At 31.0% G+C, this 15777-nt stretch overlaps 1 protein-coding gene and 1 pseudogene across 2 annotated transcripts; one reads left to right on the top strand and one right to left on the bottom strand.

Moving 5' to 3' along the window:
• Positions 1 to 226: 226 nt before the first annotated feature.
• LOC103570691 (116 kDa U5 small nuclear ribonucleoprotein component-like) lies at positions 227 to 1801 on the bottom strand (annotated as a pseudogene).
• Positions 1802 to 7050: 5249 nt separating this feature from the next.
• Positions 7051 to 15267, top strand: LOC103570682 (transcription elongation factor SPT6). 2 transcript variants are annotated; one of them, XM_053742167.1, is made up of 4 exons: positions 7051 to 7206; positions 10386 to 10459; positions 10678 to 11037; positions 11124 to 15267. In XM_053742167.1, exons 2-4 carry the CDS (start codon positions 10451 to 10453, stop codon positions 15231 to 15233), a joined length of 4479 nt encoding a protein of 1492 aa, XP_053598142.1. In that variant the 5' UTR covers positions 7051 to 7206; positions 10386 to 10450; the 3' UTR covers positions 15234 to 15267. The 2 variants fall into 2 exon arrangements, with proteins under 2 accessions (XP_053598142.1, XP_008546732.3); XM_008548510.3 differs by lacking the exon at positions 7051 to 7206 and having other exon boundaries at positions 9609 to 10459.
• Positions 15268 to 15777: the final 510 nt, after the last annotated feature.

Raw genomic sequence — 15777 nt, 5'->3', positions numbered from 1 at the left:
TGAATAGGAAATTTTTGACTCGTTAATTTACATTAAATAAATTTTAATTCTTGTCAATTTTTAATCAATTGCTATTTTAAGTTTTTCGATACTCATACTTTATTTCAATGCTCATAGAATTTACTTAGTTAGTTCCAATGTCGCCACTAGATGGCTCATGAGGTATAATATTTCTCATACATAATAAGTAATATAAAATAAATAAATTAACTAGAAAAGTAATTTTCTATATATGAAGATCATCAGAATTAATTAGATCCATTATCGTACTGGTTTTAACGGTTGATCTATCAATGCCTTCAATTAAAACCCAATTACCAGTAGGTACCTGATTTATTTCAATCTGATAACGGGCTTCGCTTATCCACATCCGTCCGACAGTCACTATACATGAATCTTCTTCATCAGTACGGGAGTAGGCTTCACCAAGTACTCGTACTTTTTGTCCAGCCTTCAAAGTACCAGACATTACGCGTCCCAGGACATGGAAAAGTGTGCAGTCTTCAGTAGGATACATCTTGGTGCTGTGTATTATCGACTGTCCAATTGGATTGTACCTTACCATATCCTGAGCTTAAGGTGAGTCTATTGGACCCGTGTAAATGTGTTGGATCTTAGCCGAAGCATGTTCTTGAGGACTTGGTACATGTGTTACGCACATATCAACAATTCCTGATAAATCTTCAAAGAATCTCGTGCACACAAGTCGCAATAGCGGGCGTTTATTCATCTTCATTTCCTCAGAAGTCAGTCGGATTCCTAGTTCATCAAGAACGCTAGGTAACGTTGTGTCGACGTCACCAACAGCCTGAGCAAATATTTTATAAAGTAGCTCGAGAATGAACTCAATAAAACTACGCTGCGCTGTACTGTGCGGCGGCTTCTTGATAAATTTACGGGTCTTGGGATTTAAATAAACGTCACCCCACAGACGTTTTGCAAATTTTTCGAAATTTAGTGACTCGTGTTTGCGTTTGTACAGCGCGGCAAATGATTTTAAAGTAAAGCAGACATTGTACTCCGAACTTGCAAAGCAAACGTTACCGAGAACGGGTGATACGAATGTCGGATTCTCAGTCTGAGTATAAAGCAATCAGACTATTTATTTCTTCAATGATATGACGGAGTTTGTAGGACGCGCCTAGAGGAGGAAGCTTTAATTCGAGAATAATTCGGTCTATTTTGTTTATACAGGCAGTCAGGGCGAGTCGTTCTTGGTTCGCGTGCTTCAAAAGTCTCTCCGTGTTGAACATCACACCTTCAGCGGCGTCTACTATTAATACTGCGCCATCTGAAAGACGAATTGCTGCCGTTGTTTCATCTGAGAAGTTAACGTGCCCTGGAGTATCGAAAATGTTCATCAAATACGACTTGGGGATGAGTTTGACGAACTAGATTGTCTACCAAAGTAGTTTTTCCATGATGCAGGTGACCTAGGAGTACGATGTTTCGAATCAAAGCTAGCGTGTCCATCATATCGGCTAAGAACTCAATGTTGTAAGCAGTTTCGGGTAATTCTTGTTGTTTTATTTGAAACTTTGAAGCTTTCCTTGCTAATAGAATATTATAAGATTAAAAATACTAAAGATAAATGCTTTCAGTTTTATTACTTACATTTTAGTGTTTAATGTTTCGCAGTAATTATGTCAGATGAGAAAGATACAGCCCATGAACTGTAAAATTCCCTCGGTGTAAATTTTCCATCCGTGTAATTTTAACACGGTGTAATCTACTTTTTTTTACACCATTCCGTGTTACTCGTTATATTTTGATTAACGAGCGACAAATGATCATTGAACATCTTTAACTACTTAATCAATAACTATATTAATATTATTTAGATGTTAAATAGTATTTTTAACATTTGAATATTTTTATGATTATTTTTCCTTAACGCAAAATTATTATAAATTACACATTCACTCGCTCCCTGATTAAAAATACTCATTGAAAAGTATTGAAAATTATTTCAATTCTTTTCAATCCATACGGAGATTTTAAAAAATATTAAATGGAATTGAAATTTCGATCATTTGAATACTTTATAATTCTTATAATGGAATTCAAAAGTATTGAAAAAAATTCATTGTACTTTATTTCAATACTCATAGAATTTACTTAGTTCCAATTTCGCCAGTAGATGGCTCATGAGGCATAAAATTTCTCACACATAACAAGTAATATAAAATAAATAAATTGACTAGAAAAGTAATTTTCTATACCCTGAGATCGTCTTCAGTTTTTTGACGTTATTTCACACTGACTCAAAATGGTAAGGTGCGATCGTTTGTCTGTTATGATATTCCTCCTAATTTTCTTTACTTTAGTCGTTTTGACTTTAGATTTTGTCTTTTTATATTATGTGTACAAATATACATAAAACACGCATTTATGAAATAATCGCAAAAATGACCGACTAAATAAAATGATTCAAATTTTACTGACGAGTAATAGTTAGTGCTGAGTTAATATAAAACTCGAACCCAGAATTCAGTACTTAATATTTAAAATGAAAAAAAAAAAAAAAAAAAAAAAAAAAAAAAAAAAAAAAAAAAAAAAAAAAAAAAAAAAACTAAAACAATATGAAACATAATAATTAAATTGAAATTCACTTTTCCGATGCATCAATATTGAAATTATTCAAAAATAGAAACAAAAATAAATAAGTTTTCTCTACTTAAAATTATAGTAAAACTTGTAATTTTATTTCAATTGATCAAAGATTATATCTCACAATGATATAAAATTACTCATATTCTTAAAAAACATTATATGTTGATAGAAATCAAGACTGTAATTAAATATTAAAATTAGGCTGATGGTTTGATTTTAGTTCTGTAGTCATCACCGCTAGATGGCTCACGGATAATATCATTTTTCATACGTAGCAAGTAATATAAAATAAATAAATTGAATAGAAAAGTACGATTTCCGTACATCGACATCATCTGCATTTGAATCATATTACTTCAAATTATTTTACACTGAGCCAAAATGAAAAGGTGTAGTCCTAGATCTTCGATGCTCTTGGTTAAAATTTTCATTACTTTAATCTTTGTGACTGTAGTCCTTTTCTGTGCATATTACGCGTACGAATATACATTTGAATAATCGCCGCTGCAATGAACGACTTTGATGAAATAATACAGATGTTACCAACAAGTAATAGTACTGAGTTCAAATAAAGCTCGAAACCAGAACTTAGTACAAAATGAAAGAAAAGAAAAATTTTTATTGAAAGAATATTTATTATAAAATATTTTAATTGAAATTTAGTTTTCTAATGCATCGAAATTAAGAATAAAATAGGTACAAATAATTTTTCTTCGCTTGGAATTATAATGAAACTCATAGACGTATTTCGATTGATCAAAAAGTAACTCAAATTTAAATAAAATTACTCATTTTCTAATCAAACTTTAAAAGTTGATAGAAATCAAGACTTTGTAATTTAATATTAAAATTAAATTGATAGATTAATTTTAGATCTGTAGCCACCGCCAGATGGCTTACAATTAAAAAAAAATTTTTATACTTAGAAAGAAAGAAAAATTAAATAAATTCGATCAAAAGTTTTCAATAGCTCTTTCGAATCCTCTATCACTCCTTGACGATACATAAAAATATTTTAAATTGTAATTTAAACTGGGCTGGCTATATTTCGATTCTGACGTTTGTCTTTATTTCTCTATTTCTGATATAGTGATATGTATTGTATGTTGTGTGTATGTTAAAGGAAGTCACTAAAAATTAAAATTCTAAATTAAATGGATAAAATGTTACTAACAAGTAACACTTAGTGCTGAATTGTGGTAAAGCTAGGTACCGGAACTCAGTATTGTATACTTTAAAAATAAATTTTTTTTTTATTATAAAGTAATTGAATTATAATGTAGTTCTTTTAATATATATTATATAAATATTGGAATGATTAAAAAATTTTGAACAAATTTCTGAATCAAACAAATTAGATAAATTTAGTTAAATAATTAATAATAACGAGCAACCTGCAGTCACTACGGAGCTGCCCAAATATCACTACTAAATTTATACAATGGGCAAAAAAAAGTATTTCTTGCCACCAAAAATTTTAACTTGCACTATGAAGTTTTATGGATTATCAATTGAATGTAAAAATTGTCTTGGAGAGAGAAAATATTACAATTACAATTATGAATCTTTTGACAATAGATCCCAAATTTTGAATTTTTATGATAATAAATTAACTCATATATTTAAAGATGCATAAAATTCATAATAATTATTAAATTTTGAGTTTTGAATAATTGTGGCATTTGATTTACACTTACTAAACATGAGCAAGAAATTTTCAAACTGTTAGCTAGCTGCCGACAAACAAATTTTAGACTGTAATTTTTATCAATTATCTGACTTTTCAAGAAATTTTGTTTATTCGGATGATGAATTGGTAATTTATTAATTTTGAATTCTTGTTTAATACAATAAAGTAATAATATTTAGTAGCGGTTTCAACTCAAACGTTTGCTTTGATATAAATTTTACTTTGATGTATCAACTTGGTACGAAAACATCCGCTAGATGGCTAAAAAGTATATAAATATCTCAAGCACGCTGCTTGCATAAAAATCTATTTATTAAATTTTTAAACTATCACCGTCACAGTACAAAAAAACTTCCGTATTGTTCCAAATATTATATATTATTCTACTGTGCAATTTTATTTTCAAAAATAATCGAGATGATTTGTTGGTGTATGGGAATCATCATAGCTATTATTTACGCCGTTTTGACGGTGTTAGCTATCTATACTTACATAGTATATGGTGGAAATCCCGATTGGTTCAGATTATCCGACTAACGCTTTAATTAAACTGAATAATTATAGTTATGACTGTAGTTGTGGCCAGTAATATTATTAACAACGGAAATTATTTTGAAGTTCAAAAAATAATTAATAATTTACATTTTCTAACAAAATAAATTCAGATTCAATAATTTTTACTAATAATAGTTGCCAAAAAAAAAAAAAAAAAAATATGAGTAATTTAAGAATATTAGCTACATTTGAGCAATTTATTAATAAATATTCAACGATTTTTATTATAATATTTTTCATCATTAATTTCAAGTCAGTAATATTCTTTACGATTATTTGAATCACTAACACGATAATAAAAAATCTGGACGTCGGTTGACCCTGCGGGCCAGCCCCAAAACTTCCCGCTGTTTTCGACCTCAAAGAGCTCGAAAACATTAGTGTAGATATATTTTCGAGCTCTTCGAGCTCGAAAATGCTATCACATGCAATTGTTTTTTTACGATCTTTTCAAGCTCTAACAAGTTACCTGTTATGCTGAAGTTTGAAAATTTAAGAATCGAAAATCATCAATGAAGCGGTTTTTAAAATTTAGTTCCTGATTATGTTCAGTAAAATAAGTGTATTGAGGCAGGAATCAATGTCAGGGATCAAAATCAAGATTTAAATAAGTTTTGACTCATGTAAGAAACAATAAAATATGAAATATCCGATAAAAATATTAAAAACTACGTTTTATCGATTTTTTTGTTGATAATATGATTTAAACTAAAAACCAAGTTCGATGACATTATATGATCAAAAGAAACCATAAAAAAGATGAGTTGGTATGAAATCAGGCACATTTTAGTACGTTATATTATGATTTATCCGGAAAAAATAACAAAATGTTATTTTTTTTAACTTTTCAACGTTGATATCTTTTGAACTAATCAATCGATTTTGATAGTTAACGTGGAAATCGGCGCGTTTTATTGAATTATAGAGCTGATTAAAATTTGAAGTCGATCGTATAAGTGGTTTTTGAGAAATTAATAAAAAACTAAAAAAAAAATTTTTTTTTTTTCGTAATTCGCAAATATTTTCGAGTCTATTAGATCAAATAATATGAAATTTTCAGAAAAGTTGACGGCTAACAAGCTCTTTCGATTGCCACCTCAACCATCCAAATCGATTCATTAGTTCAAAAGTTACAAAGAGTTTACATACACACACACACACACACACACACACTCGGACATCATTCTGAAAATAGTCAGAATATGTTCCTAGGACCTCAAAACGTCGACATCTGATGAAAACTCGATTTTCGAAAATCGGGGTGAAAACAATAACTTCCCGAAATTTTTGAAAATCGTCGATTTTCTTAGCGGGAAGTTAAAAAAATTAAAGTTTCAATTTAATATTTTGCTTAAAATCAATAATAAGCCTGATGAACGATTGAATTTTTTCTACCGTATTAATAATTCTCATTGATTTTATATCCATTAAAAAAACTTATGTGTCAAATTTTCGGAAAATACTCAGCAATTATATCTATTAATTCAAGTAAAAATGTTATAATAACAATTGTTATACACTGGTCACAAAAATGAAGGGATATAAATAAAATTCCAAATTTTTGAGTGATTTTCAACATGCTGTAACTCAGTGAAAAATGGTCGTAATGTAAAAATAAAAAAAAAAAACAAACTATAGCCACAAGTTTTGAGTTTTGAGATTTGGACTTTATATATTGTTATTATGCACGGTTCCGGGGCATTCCTGAGAAAACATATGAAAAAAAATTTTCAAAATTTTTGCTCGTCTTCAAGAAAGTCTCCCGTATGAAAAAACAATATATAGTTAAAATATATAAAATCATATATGTTTGCAATAAAAAAATATATGATATAGTATTATGTATATTATAAAAAATCATATAGCGATTTTGGCCGATTTATTATAAAATTATATACAGTAGTAAATATATGTATTCCATATATCTTGTAACGGGGTAAAATTAAACTTATTCAAATAATTTAAATTTAAATTATTCTGGAATTCCCCGCGGTTGGTTAGTTATCGAAAATCGATTAACCCCGAAATCTAGTTTATCGACTGGTCCCCGGAAAACGCCAATTTTGGAGACTCAGTCTCCCTCCCTACTTAGGAACTTAGAAGAGTGGGAAAATTTACGAAAATGGCCGAAGGGTCTCGGGCTTAGATATTAGTGAGTGTACGAGGTGAATACAGACAGAGTCGGACGGACCGGCAAGAAGAAGACCAAGCGAAACTACACGTGAAAGAAAAAGATCTAACTGCACATTATAAATAATTAAAAAAAAGGAGAGTTGGAGATTGGAAGGACAAGGAAATCGGCAGGGAAGGATAGAAGGAAGGAAAGACCGTCACGGGGAATAAGAAAGGTAAATAAATTGTCGGCAGTAGCCACAATTTATTAACAATTAATTTTAATAATTAAGAATTTATTACTCGTGGGCAGTCGCCATTTCTAAGTCGTTCCGACAGAAAAAAATTCTCGGCAGAAGCCAGAATTCCTTTTGTAATTAATTGCGCGGTCCGTCGGACAAAATTCTCGGCAGAGGCCAGAATTTTGAATTATAAAGACTAAAGAAATTTCTCGGCGTGGAGCCAGAAATTAGAATAGTTAAGTCAATTAAATTTTAATGCAATTTAATCGGTAATAATTAATAAGCAAAATTTATATATATATCTATAAAAATTAATAAGATTAAGATAACCAAGGGCTGTGAAAAGTGATAAAGAATTGTTGGGAAATTAATTAATTAAAAATTAAATAGAATAAATTGATATCAGTAAAAATTAGTAAAATTGGTTAAGAAAAAATATAAAGTTAACGCGAAGAAAAGACATGAAATAGAGAGAGACAGACTGAGACGCGCGAAGTAGAGAGAGATAGCATCAGTTACTCGAGTCAGAAACTATATTACTGGATAGATAAATTTTTACCGGAAAAGATTATAAATTAATTAAGTGATTGAATAAAACAGGATATAAAATTTAATTAAATTAAGAAAATTTCAAATATTCGTGAGAAAATTTTATGTAAATTTAAATTCTGTGTGTGTGTGTTAATTAAGTCCAGTGGACAGGAAATAGATTAATTCAACGTGTGTGTGTGTGTGTGAAATGAAATAATTCCAGGGGAATTTTTAATTAAATATTTTGGGAAATAATTAGATCCAGGGGATCTGGCAAGTTGCCTAGTTGTTTAATATAAAGTCCAGGGGACAAGATTTAATTAGATCCAGGGGATCAGGCCAGGGGCCAATTTTTATATAAAGTCCAGGGGACTAAAGTTTAATTAGATCCAGGGGATCAGGCCAGGGGCCGATTTTATATAAAGTCCAGGGGACTAAAGTTAATTAGATCCAGGGGATCAGGCCAGGGGTCAATTTTATAATTTAATTTATAAAGTCCAGGGGACTAAGTATTGTAATAAAGTAAATATAAGTGAAATAAAACCCGGTGGGTAAAATGGTTTTGAGATAAATGAAATTTGTAAATTATATTAACAAAATATTGTGCAATAATTTTAATTCCTCATCCTATCTTACTCTCATAAAATTCAACGACCCTGAAATTAATTTAATATAACATCTCCGGTTCTGGAAGGCCGAGTCTTATCTTCCAGTGGCGCCCTTATTAACAACAATTAATAAAGGGGCCAAACTTGGCAAGGTTGAAAATTACCCTGTTACAATCTAACTTATATGTTTCTTATATGAAGCTATATATACATTTACATTTACCTTATAATATGTTGTATTGATATATTTCCTTTCATATTCAAAAAGTATAAAATTTTTATATAAAATGAAATATATGATAGCATACAATTTATATTATATATGGCACCATATATTTTCTTTGTTATATTTTAGCATAATCTTATTATTATATATCTATTATTATTATTATAATATATCTTATTCGGTGTAATATGCATATGTATATGGGTATATTATATATTCGTATCAAATTAACTAATTTTGAAAATTTTATCTGCAATTTAAAGAGTATATTTAAATTTAGATCTAATTGAATTGGAGTTGGTCATACGAATAAGAAATTTTTTTTTTCCATACACAATATATAAATATATATGTTTTTATATATGATCGAAGTATATTTTTTTGTATGAAAAAATATAGTTTTTGTATATGACAAGAATATATATTTTCATATACACTAACGCAAAAAATTAAAGGAACAGAAAAATTTTATAAATTTTTTAGTGATTTTTGGAAGGCTGTAACTTTGTGAAAAATAATTGTATCGAGATTTAAAAAAAAAGCATTTTATAGCTTAAAATCTCTAGTTTCAGTGCATTTTTATGAAATTTTGTTGAGCTCTAATTATTGCGCAAACATGAGAACATGACATTTTTTGAAAATTTTTAATTTTTTTTTCTCTTTCCCTCAAATTTATTTAGTAACCAACGCAAAAATAAAAAAAAAAAAAGTGAAAAAAATAATGATTTCATATATTAAATAACATTAAAAATTTTAAATATTTATTTGTTTTAATGAATAATATTAATTCTGCTATTAATTTAAAACTTAAGTAACGGCAGGATGGGTTATGCTAAAGTCTAATAAAAATAATTAACTTAAAATTGATTGTACATATTATATTTTTAGAACATAATTACGTCAATTCCTGAAAAATAAACTTTTTTATACGGTACTAACGCCAGGAGCCATAAAGGCGTAGAAAAAAAATTTGATTTTTTGAAAAAATTTTTTCGTCTCTATTATACTTATAGAATATAATTACGTCAATTTCTGAAAAAAAAATTTTCATACGCCCTTACTGTTTCTCGGGTACCATAAGGGCGTATAATTTTTTATACGCCCTTATGGCATCTGCAATGCAATATACAATATTATTTTACGGTGAATAATTATTCTTGTTTCTTTGAAAATGTTGACATATTAAGAAAAATCGAAAATTAAATAACACTAATATTTCGTAATTTATTTATTTTAAATACTCGTATAATACCGATAATATCTTCTGCTCCAAAAAAATTTCCATTCGTCTTGTTTGAGAGATAAATTAGTGATTTATGTCCATTTCACACCTGAGGGACAAAATATTCAAGTATCTAGATAATAAAACCCGATGGTTATTTAATAAAAGGTAGACAAATCTCTTAGTAATTATAGGATTAAAAACACTTAAGATAAATAAGTGAGGGTCCATTTAATACGTCAGACAGTACAAGGCGTCATAGGTTTATTACTTGGGTAATTACTTTTTCTACCGAAATGTTTGTCCTTTGTAATATATACAGTCTTCTTTGAGTTACCATTTACATTCTAAAGTAACCAATAACACCCCCATCAGTTTTGTAAAATTCTTCTGACCAATGAACTTGCAATATGTCCCTCCTTCCTTAATTTTTATCTTAAACGAAAAGGACGATGGATATTTTTAAAGTAAAACCGGCACCTTGATGCAGTTCAGTTGTCCTGTAGCTCTTGAGGATCACGATCACACTTCATCTTATTGTTGAAAATTATTACAGAAGTTACTATTCTAATATCTAAGTTTATAGTAATTACAGAAGTTACTTGTTTTATTTTTTGAAAATATCTACTTAAAAAAATTATTGCCGCAAAAATGAATTTCGTAAGTATTTTTATTTATTTATTTTCTTTTAAATAATTTAAGTCGAATTTTAAATTTAATGTGGATCAAATAATTATTTTGAATTAAATATTTTAGTCAAATAAATTTTAAATTTAACTAAATAGATTAATTTTTTTTGCGTGACTTTGTGAAATGTGATTTTTTATTTAAATTGAAAACAATTACTTATTAATAAATATTATTTTATTAATTTATAGTTAAAAAACGCTGAGGAGTATGAAGAAGTTGAAAACAGAAGAATTAAGAATAACGTGATAGAAAGCGACGACGATGAAAGCAGTAGCAGCGAAAGTGAGGAAAGTGCCGGAGCCGACGATGAAAAAGTCAACGGGAGTAAAAGAAAAATAATTAATGACGACGACGATGACTTTGATGATCGTTTGGAGGACGATGATTATGATTTGATTGAAGAAAATTTGGGCATTACTGTTGACCGTCGACGATTTAAACGTTTGAAGCAGATGCCAGCCGACGGATCTGACGACGAAGATGAAGATAATGGAAAGACTGAGAAAGACTCTATTGCTAATGAATTATTTGAAAATAGCATTGATGATGTAAGTATCTTAATCTGTATAATAATTATTTTAATTTACTTTATTTAATTATTTTATGGATTCAAATTTATAATTAAAAATTTTAGGATACTCAAAAACGAAGTCCCAGTCGCGAATCGGAGCATCAGGGATCCAATCTTGACGACGATGATCAAAGTGTTGCATCAGAAGATGATTTTATTGTTGACAATGATGACAAGCCCATACCCAAGAGGAAATATGTTTCTGCAGGCGATCCAGCTCTGGACCAGGCCAGGGAAATATTTGGTGTCGACTTTGATTATAATACTGTACGACACCAGTACGACGATGACATGTTTCCAGAAGACGAAAATAAGGAAAATGAAGATGAGAAGAAAAAAACAAGAAAACCTACAGCCCAAAATATTTTCCAAATATACGAGCCCAGTGATTTAAAACGATCATTCTATACGGACTTAGATCATGAGATCCGTTGCAAGGACATTCCTGAGAGAATGCAGTTGCGCTCAACGCCGATTACTCCTGTACCTAAAGATTCCAGCGAGCTTGATGAAGAGGCCAAGTGGATTTATAAGCATGCATTCATACAACGAAAAATTTTACAACAAGTTACGGATAATTTTGGATTTAAAGGACCAAAAACGGTGGAGAAAATAAAGAATGCGTTGAATTTGATGCGTAATCAAAACTTCGAAGTTCCTTTTATAGCTTTTTACCGGAAGGAACTAGTGGCACCAGAATTGAACATCGATGATTTGTGGAAAGTGTACAAGTTTGATGCTAAATGGTGTCAACTGCACCAGAGCAAAAAAAAATTGCTGAGTTTGTTTGAGAATATGAGAGATTTTCAATTGGACGAATTAATGAAGAATCCTGATGCGTCACTTCCAAATGAAATTCGGGTTATCAAAGACAAAGATATCGAGCGTTTGAAGAACGTCCAAACAAACGAAGAGAGAAATGACGTTTATAATCATTTCATGCTCTACTACAGTCGCGACATTCCGCGAATGAAGGAAATCTTAAGACAGAAGGAGATGGAAGCTCAACAGGAAAAAAATAGGAAACGTCAACAACATCTTTTGGAGGCTGAAAAAAATAGTGAAGATCCATCGCTTGGGGATGAAGATGCTGAAAAGACTGAAAAAAATAACTGTACTCTTAAGCAGGCCGTCAGAAGTGGACCTTACGCACTTTATGTCCGCGCCGGGCTCAGCAGTTTTGCTAAAAAATTTGGTCTCACTCCTGAACACTTTGCTGAAAATTTACAAGACAATTATCAGCGTCATGAAGTCAGTCAAGTTCCAGTTCATCCTGATGTAGTGGCGCAAAGCTATCTTGGGAAAAGTTTCCAGTCCACAGAAGAAGTTTTGAAAGCTGTTCAGCACATGGTGGCCATCCAACTGGCACGTGAACCAATTGTACGAAAATGTGCTCGTAAAATTTACATGGATCGTGCTAAGCTGTCAGTACGCCCGACTAAAAAAGGAATCAGAGAAATAGATGAAAGTCATCCGATCTATACCATGAAGTACTTGAAAAACAAACCAGTTCGTGAACTTGTCGATCATATGTGGCTCAAGTTATCGACTGCCGAGGCTGACGGTTTGATAACAATCACATTCAGCGAAACTGTTGAAGGTATTGTCGGCTCAGACTTTATCAGTGAATTCAAGCAGCTATACATCAAAGATGAATTCAGCAGAAATGTCCAAGACTGGAATAATTTACGTACTGGTAGTGTAGAATTGGCTTTTAAAAAATATATTATACCAGACTTGAAGAATGAATTAAGAGCTAATATCACCGCTGAAGCAAAGGAATCCATCACGTACTTGTGCTGTCGCAAGTTATTCAACTGGATAAAGTTTGCTCCCTACACATGCAGATTTCATGGCCTAGATGATGAGGTTTGGAACACTGGAAAAGGCATCAGGTCGATGGGAATCGCTTATGTTCCAGATGTCAATCAAGCTGCGTTTGCTTCAATCGTCACTCCGGATGGTGAGTGTGTTGACTTTTTAAAATTGCCTCATTTGTTAAAACGCAAGAATAGTTTCAACCAAAACGAAAGACATCTCAAAGAAGCTGATTTACTTTCTCTGAGAAATTTTATCAGAAAAAATAAGCCTCATATTGTAGTAATTGGTGGTGAATCCAGAGATGCTCAAACAATTTCCAATGACATCAGAAAATGCTTGAAAACGCTTGCTGATAAAGAACATTATCCTGCTATACAAGTTGAAATATGTGACTCTAATGTAGCGAAGATATTTTCTACCAGCAATAGAGGAGTAGCAGAATTTCGTGACTTCCCTCCACTACTGAGAGAATCGATTTCACTTGCGCGACGTCTACAAAATCCTCTCGGGGAATTTTCGCAGCTTTGTAATCCAGATGAAGACTTGCTCTGCTTGAAATTCCATCCCCTTCAAGATTTACTTTCAAAAGAAGAGCTTTTGGTGGATTTGTATGCCGAATTTATCAACAGAGTCAACGAAATTGGTGTCGACTTGAGCAGCAATAATATCTACAATAAAAATTTATTACAATTCGTATGTGGATTAGGCCCCAGAAAAAGTCAGGGTCTATTGAAAATACTGAAAAGCAAAAAAAATAAATTGGAAAATCGTACTCAATTGGTTACCATGTGCCATATGGGACCAACAGTTTTTATAAATTGCGCTGGATTTATAAAAATAGACACGGATACTCTCGACGACAACTCAGATGTCTACATTGAGATGTTGGACAGCACGAGAATTCATCCAGAAACGTACGAGTGGGCGCGTAAAATGGCTGTCGATGTTCTAGAATACGAGAATGCAAATTTAGATCCAGGTACAGCTATCGAAGAGATAATAAAAACTCCCGACAAGCTTCATGACTTAGATCTCGATGACTTTGCCGTCGAATTAGAGAGACAAGGCTTTGGAAATAAAATTATTACTCTTTATGACGTCCAAACTGAATTAACTGATCGTTACAAAGATCTACGAGTACCCTATGAATCTCCATCTCCCGAAGAAATGTTTACTTTAGTAACCAAAGAAACTCGAGAGACTTTTTACGTTGGTAAACTAGTCCAGGCAACAGTTATTGGGTTCCAATTCATAAAACCCGCACGTAAACAACTGGACCAAGCACACCCCGTTAAAAATTATGATACTGGACTCTGGCAGTGTCCATTCTGTTCCAAGGATGACTTTTTTGAACTCTTTGAAGTATGGAATCATTTTGACACGGGAGCTTGTCCAGGAAAAGTTACCGGCGTTAGACTCCGCCTGGACAATGGACTGTCTGGATACATTCATTCTACAAATATATCTGATAATTATGTCGCAAATCCTCAAGACCGAGTACATATCCAACAAGTGATAGCTTGCCGTGTTACCAAAGTTGATGTAAACCAATTCAGCAGCGAATGTTCCAGCAAAAGCAGCGATCTTGCTGACGTAAATAATACCTGGCGACCTGCTAAGGACTTATTCTACGACACAGAGGCTGAAGAAGAAGATAAAAGAGCAGAAAAAGAAAGCAGGAAAAGTAAACAGCCGGTTTATACAAAACGTCTTATTGTTCATCCGTCATTTCACAACATAAGTTTCGTTGAAGCTGAGAAAATGATGAAGACTATGGATCAAGGGGAAACTATTATCAGACCCAGCAGCAAAGGAATCGATCATTTAACAGTCACTTGGAAAGTAACTGATGACATTTATCAGCACATTAATGTTATTGAAACAGATAAATCAAATTCTTTTTCATTGGGACGAAGTTTGTGGATCGGCACTGAAAAATTTGAAGACTTGGATGAAATACTTGTGAGATATATCAACGTGATGGTTGGTAACGTCGTAGAAATACTTAAATTCAAGTACTATCGTCGTGAGGTTCTTGGATTCAAAGACAAGGCTGAGCAAATATTAAGGGAACAGAAGAGAAAAAATCCTCCTAGTATTCCATACATTTTTTCGGCTTCGAAAAATTATCCTGGTAAATTTTTATTATCGTATGTGCCTCAATTTAAATGTTACCATGAGTATGTTACTGTTGTCCCACAGGGATTCAAATATCGCAACAAAGTGTTCAATAATCTTAATACGTTAATATGTTGGTTCAAAAAACATTTCAATGACCCAATTGTTGTACCCCCTGGGTTGTCTGAAACGACATCTCATAATACTTCAGAGATCAGATGTTTAGTTGCTTAATTATTATTTTTATTTATTTATAAATTTGTATATATTTATTTTTCAAGGCTTTTATCACTTCTCAATAAATTCAATGATGTTTGTATTTTTTAATAAAGAACAATCAAACGAATACCAATTTTTTTTTTTTTAAATATTCCCATTAATAGATAATTAAGACTTTAGTTTATAAGAAATTAGTTTTATATTTAGAACTTAAGCTGCTGTCCAATACGTTGCGGAAATGAAGAATTTAGTCTAAGGTAAGTTCATTTTTAGTTCAATTTTACTGCCGTAAATAAATTAAGAATAAATATTTCTATACAATTGATTTAAATATATATATCTATATGTATATTTTCACAGCGTATTAGGAACGATACATAATTTTACAATAAGGCAAAACATAAATCTTTTTATAACAATGTTAATACATTAATCGTATTAGAAAAATTAATAAGTAAAAATGAGGAATTTTTTTATTTATATATATTTATTATATTAGTTGCATTTTTTTAATAATTAATATAAAAGAATTATAAATGTCTTTTAAATATTTTTTTCT

The sequence above is a fragment of the Microplitis demolitor genome, chromosome 10 (genome assembly GCF_026212275.2).
Source record: "Microplitis demolitor isolate Queensland-Clemson2020A chromosome 10, iyMicDemo2.1a, whole genome shotgun sequence".
NCBI classification, from domain to species: domain Eukaryota; kingdom Metazoa; phylum Arthropoda; class Insecta; order Hymenoptera; family Braconidae; genus Microplitis; species Microplitis demolitor.
Note: the sequence above shows the minus strand (reverse complement) of the source record. Positions and strands in the feature narration are given on the sequence as shown.

What these genes read in the sequence shown, in the direction of transcription:
- LOC103570682 (XM_053742167.1), top strand. An exon ending in TTGAAAATAGCATTGATGAT is followed by an intron (nt 11,038 to 11,123) that starts GTAAGTATCTTA and finishes TAAAAATTTTAG; the next exon opens with GATACTCAAAAACGAAGTCC.